The sequence below is a fragment of the Hydra vulgaris genome, chromosome 03 (assembly GCF_038396675.1).
Source record: "Hydra vulgaris chromosome 03, alternate assembly HydraT2T_AEP".
NCBI lineage: Eukaryota > Metazoa > Cnidaria > Hydrozoa > Anthoathecata > Hydridae > Hydra > Hydra vulgaris.
The window spans coordinates 7,995,771-8,005,547 of record NC_088922.1 but is presented as its reverse complement, the minus strand read 5'-3'; the positions used below and the strand labels follow the sequence as shown (position 1 = coordinate 8,005,547).

General features: G+C 26.3%; 1 protein-coding gene across 1 annotated transcript; it reads left to right on the top strand.

Moving 5' to 3' along the window:
• Positions 1–7,625: 7,625 nt before the first annotated feature.
• Positions 7,626–8,552, top strand: LOC136077644 (uncharacterized). Its single transcript, XM_065791896.1, has 3 exons — positions 7,626–7,827; positions 7,946–8,060; positions 8,180–8,552. Exons 1-3 carry the CDS (start codon positions 7,630–7,632, stop codon positions 8,494–8,496), a joined length of 630 nt encoding a protein of 209 aa, XP_065647968.1. The 5' UTR covers positions 7,626–7,629; the 3' UTR covers positions 8,497–8,552.
• Positions 8,553–9,777: the final 1,225 nt, after the last annotated feature.

The following is a 9,777-nucleotide window of genomic DNA, read 5'->3' as shown; positions in this document are numbered from 1 at the left end:
TATGAAGGCCTTTTGTTGAACCACCAGCAATTTTTAATATTTTTTTGCATGTAATTACTTTGCATAAGGCTGTTTCATCTGCTCCTTTTAAAAAATGTTTCCATATGAGATTTGTGCTGTTGAATTCAGCGTAGTTAGTCATGATATTAGGCTAATTTCTATCTTATTGAAAAAAAAAAGTTATATTTTAAGCTATTTATTGACTAATTATCTTTATTCATAATTCAAAATGAACTTATGTGAAAACAATTATACTTCGAATTAATAAATAAAGTTTATTTAATATACCTTCCGTATTTAATAACTTTTAATGTTAAAGAACTTGTGACAATCACGCCAACGTTAAGAATTTAAAAAATAAAAGGAAAACATTGCATGGAGAATAAGCAGCTCAACAAACTTTATAGCGAAAATTTAGACATTTTAAATAAATAAATTAAGTTTAATCAATTTTTGTTTTTATTTATTGTTTATTACAATCCCGAAATCCCGGGAAATTTTAGAGACTAATCCCGGGATTTCGGGATCATGAATTTGTCTGTAATCCCGGGATTTCGGGATCCCGGGATCCCGGGATTGCCATCCCTATTTATGAGTAATTTCGGTGAAGTAAGAGTGAAATATATTAGGAGATAAACCATGTTTTGACTTTAGAAACATAACTTGGTACATATTTAGTTTATAAACATTGAGTGCATCAAGTTCCCTTAAAAGAAATTCACCATTAACAGTTCTGTTAACGCCAAATATTCTGCATGTATGTTTTGTTTGCTATAGATTTTTTTAAGCTTCCCATAATTGGTATTTCCCCAAGCAATATTGCAATAGGAATGATAACTATGAATAAATGAAAAATATATAGTTTTCAAAGAACTGATATTAAGAAAGGTTTAACTTTATATAACATTGAGATATTTTTGAAGATTTGTTTTCAATTGATTTATTTTGATATTTCCATGATTTATTTTCATTTACAATTACTCCTTGAAAGTTAACAGTTGACTCTCTTTCAATAACTGTTATATTCATAAAGAGATTGGGTAATTTTAAAGAAAAGTTAAAACTTTGCAACAGACTCTTTTTTATTTGAGTTTTAACAATGAAAACTTTAAGTAAATTATTTGGTAAAAAGAGTTTCTTTGTTAGAGAATGGATCCATTTTGTCTTTGCTTTTTTTTTGTTTAACGTTAATTTATTGCACTTAAACCAATTAGAGTTGTATTTAAGACGTTTTTATTCGTTTTTTAAAAAAGGCCAAAAATTTCGCTGTTTGACAAAAAAAATTAGCAATTGACGAAAGTTTATTAATGAAAACATCTAGTGTATACTGTGATTTACCAAAAGAATTATTGGTTTCACGAACGAATTGTGTACATGCTTACTGAGTTAAATTATTTTATTCCAAACAGATTTGATTTTTATATAGAAATTTATCTAATTAAAAGTAGTAATATGTTCATAAATTATTTCTTTCTAAAATTTTTAAGAAGGTTGAATACAGGGTTGGGGAGCTGAAGCCGGAGCCAAGGAGCATTTATCTAACGCGAGACTGGAGCTAGGCTGATTATTTTTAGAGGAGCCGGAGCTGGAGCCATAAAATTTTTGTTAGCTCTAATGTTTTAACTACAAAGCCATATTTCTATCCCAGGGGTCTGCTATCTATTTTAAGTACAAAGTCATATTTCCTTTAATTTTTTTCGCAAGAATGCTAGTGTAAAAAACTAAAAATTATTATCAACAACCTATTATTTTTATACAATTAATTTTACATACTTTAACGTAAATAAATAAATAATTAAAGTCAACAATTTCATAAAATTATATAAAAAATTTGGTGAGATTTTTGTGAGGGAAATGATTGACAGACTTGCTTTATCGTAAATAGAGATTTTTAATTTTAGACAACTTTTAAGTCTAATAGTCATTTAGAGAGCATCATAAGTTACTTTCAATGATGCCTATGTAGCCAATTACCTGGTCACAATGATATATTGATCCAAAAACTGTCAAGAATTCAAAAGCCACCACCTTAAGTTAATTGTTACTCTTAGTGTAAATATTCCATGTTTCAAATATAAATAAATCTTCTTTTTAAGAAGTTGAAAGTTCTTTCCATTAGTTATCTACTACATCATGATCTGCATTTTTCCAAATTTTTTATTTCTGTTTGCAAAGTGTAATTGATTTTAATTCTATTAACTAAAGTTCAAATTGAATTATAATGACCTTTTGAAGCGGTTTAAATATTATTTCTTTGCTATTTACAATAAATGGATGTGCATTGGAAAAAAATCTTTTATTTTTTCGAATGCAGTAAAAAATAGTTAGTTTAATAACACTTTCTCGATTTTTTAAATAAAAGAAATAAATTAAATTTTGATTACTGTTTTCTTAAAATATGACAGATATATGAACAGAAAATATATTTTAAAAGAAACTTCATTTTCTAATAGGCATTACCGTCCTTGTAATATCTTATTGATATTGTTAAGATAAGCTGTCATAACCATAGCAAATGAAATTTTTGTAATCAATTGCTACTATTAAACTCCGGTATTCGAAATCTTGAAGACAACTGAAATCTGAAAGAGAAATTTTTGATTGGATTGATTTTTGATTTGATTGGCAAGATTAAGGTGTTGTTTAAAAAGTTAGCCAGATCACGGTTTAACATACAGTGGTTGGTCATCACAATAGGAATACACATTTTTTTTACAATTTATTTCAAATAGATGGCATAAATTCCCACATGATAAAATAAATATTATGTTATTTTTTGTTACTGTCAAGTTATTTCGATTCTTAGTAAAGATTAAAAAAAATTGATCATTTGGCAATTTTGGCTGAAATAGCCCATCATAGTCAATTTTGTGCACTTTGGACAATTTAAGGTTATTTTTATTTGTTAGTTTGACTGAACTTTTAATGTAGTTTGTTTTGATTCAAAGCTTGAGTGCTTTATTTCATTAATTTTTTTTGTGAAACTAAAGAAAGTGATTATCTTTAAATAAAAGATTTAACGGTTGTTTTTTTAATGTTTAAGTAAAAAACACGAGTCTTTTCATTTTTTGAAGTTCTAAATTAAAATTTTTAGCAATGGGGAAGTAATGTGATATTGCACCAACAAAAATTTGTCAAGTTAGATGTCTTTTACAGAATGCACTATATTTTCAGAGTAAAATTGTAAACGTTTCTCACCAAACCGTAATACGAGTGAGAAAAATGCGAGTGAGAAAAAAATTGATAGGTTTAATTTTAGGTTTGCTTCTCAGATGAGTCAATCTTTAAAGTGAACAAAACAGCTTTTGTTTAACGTAAACCAAGCTAAAAGTTTTGTTCTAACCACATTGTGGAAACAGTCAAGCATCACTAACCATACAGCATTAAAATGTTATGGTTTGTTTGAAACTGAAAAAAATTGATGTGTTACCATAGCCAGACAGTTCACCTGATCTCAGCCTATAGAAAACATTTAGGAGCTCGTAAAGCGAAAAATTGGAAAAGAAATTATAACTAACAAGTAATATTATACGGAAAAAATTATCAGGATCTGGCACAATAACCCAGAGTTAACAGAAACTATAAAAAAGTCAATTGCAAGTATGCCAAGCAACAAAGCGTTATTGAAAATGTTGTATTGCTAAATATCAAAATGCAATAGCATCTAATAAAATAAATATTGTTATTGGTGCTTTTGTAGTGTTAGAAAGAACTAAGGGCATACATATACTTCACTTCTCTGTTTGCCAGAATGTCACCGCCTAATGATATATTCAGGAAAATATATGCAAAGATATTCAAATGATAAAACGACAATAAACATTGAGAATTAGTGTTTAACATAAAGAATTAGTAATTTTTTAAAACATGTTTAATCCCCAGGCCTAAAATTGTCGTAAACAAGCTGTCTAAGTTTACATCATCAAAATTTTAGATACAGTCATTCTGGATAACTTTGAACTTGCGGTTAACATTGAATAAAACCAGTAAATGTTTTTAAATTTTTTTGTTGTTGTTATTTTCTTTGCCTGTTGATTTAACAAAAGATAATATGATAAATTATCTGATTTTACAGGAGGGCATCGCCCCAGGCTCGAGAAAAAAGACCTTTTTATGTGCTCCTTCTTGTTTTCTTTTAAATTTAAGTAGTATTATTTTTAATTTTTATTTTTATTAGTCAACTATTTTATTACTTTGCCTATTATCACATTTGCTACGCCACTTGTTAATAAAATTAAAGATATATTTTTCAATTAATTTAAAAAGGTTTTTTCAATTAACAAAAAAACACTACTTTGCTTTAAATGAATGACCGAAGTTAGAGTATTTCAATATTTCACTAGTTTTTATTAAAAATTAGTTAATTTTCAATAATTAATTTTTTTTTGTAAATATAAATAACTTGGTGGTTCTTAATATTACTAAGATTAAATTTGATCATTTATTTTAAAAATTTGCTTATTTTAGATTTTACTAGTAAGCATTTTTTCAAATTGTTGTTTTGCTAAAGAATTATTTCAGCAAGTTGTATATAAATATTATTTTTTTAAATAGATTAATATTTACGAACTAATTACAAATATTATTCGAGAAAAAAAACTTGAGTTTAGCATGCTTTTTTTTTTTTTTTTCTTAAATGACCGAAGTTACGTGGCGACCGATCTTAGGCGATTTTACGGTATTCACAATATAATGCCAAATATTCTAAACAGAAAACACGCGATGTTATCACCACATTCAGTTTATCTGGAAATTGAGGTGAACATTATTTTTAAGAGAAAAAATTTAATTATCTATGGTCAAACTCCTTAGTTACTGGTATTACCTGAATTTATATCATAATCGGTCAAAGTAGATGCTTTCAATTTAAACAAAATATTGTGTACAAGTTTTTATTTTTCATATTTTTATTTTTACAATATCGATTATAAATGTAATTTTCTATATGTTTCAGGAAAAAAAATTCAAAATTTTTTATTAATGCGCGATAAATAAATGTTCAAAGCTTACGTGACCAAACTCAAGCGATTTTACGGTATCAGAATAGATTTTTTTGTATTTTATTGAATTATTTTTTGAATTTCAATACCAACTCAAAATAAAAGGAATTTACATGTTTTTTGCGACAAAACGAATATTTATTACACTTAGCTAAAAAATAAATTCAGGGTAACTTGTGAATAATTAATTTTTCCTAAAAATGATTTTTTTGCTGTCTGAGTAACATCGCAATAATACATAATAGGCATCTTTTTATTATAAAATAATAAATATATATTATTATAAAAATCAAAAATTAAAATATCTATTGTTAATATATTTTGATATTTATGGGTATTTCGATAGTTTTAAAACTAAGTTTATTAATAGGAAATATGCAATAATTAAAATTTTTTTATTAATAACAGCAATTATGTTTATATTTTTAACTAAATACTAAATGAAAATAATGACTTCAAAAGTATTGTTAAAATCTATCTGGATGATAGTGGAAAAAATATGCAACACTTACAACGATAACCGACCAGGCTGAGAGTGGTGTAAACTTCAACAAGACATCCATCATTAAAAGAAAAAGTGTTTCAGCAATTCAAAGAAACGTGCACAGGTTAATGATTTTTTAATAAAATTGTTTTTTCAAAATCTAGAGAGCGAAATAAATGGAGTAATGCCAGATAACATTTACAATGTGGATCATGATGACTGTGGAAATAAAAAAAATTATTTTCCGTCGATCTTCTCGCCATACAGAACTAATAAGAAACTCTTGTTACAGTTATTTTCTGTGGAAATGCCTCAGGAAAACGATTTCCAACATATTTCATTTTTAATGGAAAACACAGTTGGTCTGGCTTGTCAATGCACCAGAAGGATCAAGAATAATATTTTTTATGCAGTGGCTGGATGGAAATTCAAATATTTGTAAAGTGGCTGTTAAACCACTTTGTTCCAAATATTAAAAGGTAAAAAAAAAAAAAAAACTTATTTGCGATAATTTAAGTGCTTATATTTTGAAAAGCTTTAAATATATGTGAAAAGCATAATTATAAAAGCATAACATATGTTTGGTACTCAAATCTATACAGCTTTGACAAACTCAAGATGTTGGACATTTCTCGAGTTTAAAAGGTGGAGATCAGTTCTTAATCAATGGCGTAAAACATACCGTGGAAAAAAGGTAATAACCTAACAAAAAATTTTGCTTTCGCAGCTCATTATATCTTCTCTTAATATCGGTAAAGAAAATCTAGAACATAATCTACAAGCAGGATTTAAAGCTACTGGCACATATTCATTTGACCAGGAATAAAGTAATTTGTTCTCTCCAAATTACTTTATTTTATAAATACAGATATTCAATTTAGTATTGGAAAATCGTTTACAAAATAAGTTGATGTTCTTACATCGTTATTATGAACCAAGCAAAATTTCAAGTTACCAATAATAGTAGAAAAAAGAATCAGCCAATAAGGTAGAATATAAGGAAAGAAACAAAAAAAAAAGTCAAGATAGTATTTGAGCAAAGAAAAAAGGAAGACCGCTTGAATCAAAAAATATGATTATGAAAAAACTTAATGAAACAAACAACTTAATATTTCACTAAGTTCAAGCATTGTGAAATATTAAGTTTGATCAACAGGATTATTTAATGATTTGTAATATTTTATTGAAAAACTTGTTTGTTTACTCTCAAAACAGTTTTATTAGATTTTTTTTTAAATTAATTTAAGCTAATACAAAGAAATTTAAACAACTCTTGATTTAAGAGCCATTTTCTGAGAAAACCAGGCAATGCTCAAAAGTGATATCTTTCAATCATTCTCAATTTTACATATTGCGTTGTTTGTAATATTAAAAAGAAGCCTGTAAAGTTGTTTTTTCTAAATATTTCTAGTTCCTGAGTTATGGTCGGTCAAACTTTTGCCCTTTTAATACTTGGAATGTCACTTTTGGGGTTTTATGATTTTTAAACTAAGATTAAAAGCAATGAGACCACTGCACCCTAAGTTTCTTTTCATATTATGGAAGTATAGGTAGAACTTAGAAAAAAAATCAAAAAACCTGAGGACAACCCTTCCTTTGTCTAAAAATCATAAGCTGAAATCACACATTTTTGAATTTGGGGCCTACTTTAATACATTTATCTCGGAGCGTTAAATGTGCCCGCGACTTATCTCATTCTTTTTTGAAAGAGTATCTCATTTTTATTTGAATGGTCTAGAGAAACTGAGAGGATATTGTTTACAAAAAAACTTATGAGTCATCAAAGAATCAAAAAATGTTTTAATTAGCGTTCAAATATCAGCCATTATGGGAAATGGGAAAGGTCCCAAGGTTGAATTTATAAATTTTCTATTACTCCATATTACAATTTTTTTAATGCAAAAAAAAAACTTAGGGGGTAATATTCCATTGTTGAAATAATATTACGTCAAAATGATGCTAAATCTGTTTTTTGTTTTTTTTCATTTATACGATTGTGGACTTGAAAAAAAAATTTTTTTCAGTAAACATTTTTAACTTGATGTTTATTGAACATAATTAATTACTGTTAGGCATTATTTCTTAATTTACAGTTATTCAGTATGGCTTATTGAGCATTTACTTCTGAAATATTTAGAACAGAGAATGAGCATTTTATGCTTAAAGTACTTTAAAAAAAAACACTTAGTTGCAAAAAATATGTCAGAGCAAGTGGTTGTTGTTGAAAATGTTTGCAAAGTTAATGATGTCAAGTGTGGACCATATCGTCGTTTCAATGAAAAAAGGTTAATCAAGATACAAGATCTGACTTTGGATGTCAAAGCACACTTTGTAAAAATTAAAGTAAGAAATGCTCTTAGCAGTAAAAAAAAAACCTGTTAGCATCATATAGTAGTGTAAAATGATTGTTGTTTAATTCCCTCAGTTTACATTGCATAATATCTAAGTTTTATGTTTTTAGGTTTTAAAGGTGCACCACGAGACAGAATGGACAAAAAAGTCTCTTATAGAAAACCGAGGGTGTATATCACTTTCTGATAACGACTATATATGTCCTTACCATAGATTTAACTTTGGTAAGAATTTGCTTACAACCGTATTTCAACAATAACAAAATTTAATTACTAAATAATATATAATAAATTTGAAATATTTATATAAATATTTCAAATTTTGATTTTTGTTAAAATTTAAGGTATTGGCTGGGTTCCTCCAAGAAGATGCTGTCATCCAATGCATGAACTAAGTGTTGGTAAAAAATCACCATCTGTAAGAAGTGTTTCAATAAATATGTCAACAAATGTTTCAAAATATTACAACGAAAATGTTCCTGTAGGTTCTGTATTTTGTCACAATCACCTTAAGTCGGAGCGCATTCTTATTCAAACTAAAACAAGTACTGCCACTAACGAAGAGTTAGTTGAGGACACAACTGATTTTGATTTTTTTTTTAATTTTATTTTGCCGTATAATACTATTTACAATGAGAAAAATCGTTTACATATATTATAAATGGCCGGAGCAAGAAGAAGACATACTGTCTTATCACCGAGCCTCGTTAACATTGAAGCCGTCAATTGATATTACAATTTAAAAACTTTAAACATAAAAGTATATATATATATATATATATATATATATATATATATATATATATATATATATATATATATATATATATATATATATATATATATATATATATATATATATATATATATATATATATTTCTACAAAGATATTATAAAACTTATAATAAGATATTAAAATAGCATAAGTTTTCAATAACAACATATTTAAATGAAAAATAAAAGTCAGAAGATCAAAAAAAAAATATAAGTTATGACTTTTTCACAAAAAAATAAACAAAAAAAGTAGATGAAAACCTATTCAGTTTATATATTTTTTAATTATTTTATAATCAAATTTTAAAATAAATATTTTAGATCGAAATTTTTTCCTAATAAGAAACGTTTACATACTATTTTGAATTGTTCAAAAGATATGTTTTGAAGAATGTTATTTTTATTAATTTTTTGAAAAAGTTCATTCCATAGAAATGCTCCACGATATTGAATTTGGAATGAACTGAGTTTGAAATAGAATCTTGGAACTACAAAATTATCATTTGAAAAATTTGTGGGGTACTTATGAGAAATTTTAGTAAAGTAAGAGTGAAATATATTAGGCGACAAACCATGTTTAGATTTAAACATGAACAGCATAACTTGATATATATTAAGTTTATAAACATTGAGTGCATTAAGTTCCATTAAGAAAGGCTCTCCATGAGTAGTTCTCATAACGCCAAAAATAATTTTGCATGCATTTTTTTGTTTACTATAAATTTTTTGAAGCTTTCCATAGTTGCTACTTCCCCATGGAATATTGTAATAGGATAGATAACTATGGATAAATGAAAAATATATAATTTTTAAAGACTTGATATTAAGAAATGGTTTAACTCTATATAGAACAGAAATATTTTTTGAAATTTTATTTTCAATAGATTTAATATGAGATTTCCATGATATATTTTCATCTAATATTATTCCCAGGAAGTTTACATTTGATTCTCTTTTAATAACTGAATTATTCATAGAGAGATTGGGTAATTTTAGAGGGAGGTGATCACTCTTACTAGGTTAATGAAACAACAAAAATTTAGTTTTCAGTACATTTAATGAAAGTTTATTACAAATAATCCAATCATTAACTTTTATTAGTTCTTCATTAAATATTTTAAAAAGATCTTTTATATTTTTATTTGAGTAAAAAAGATTAGAGTCGTC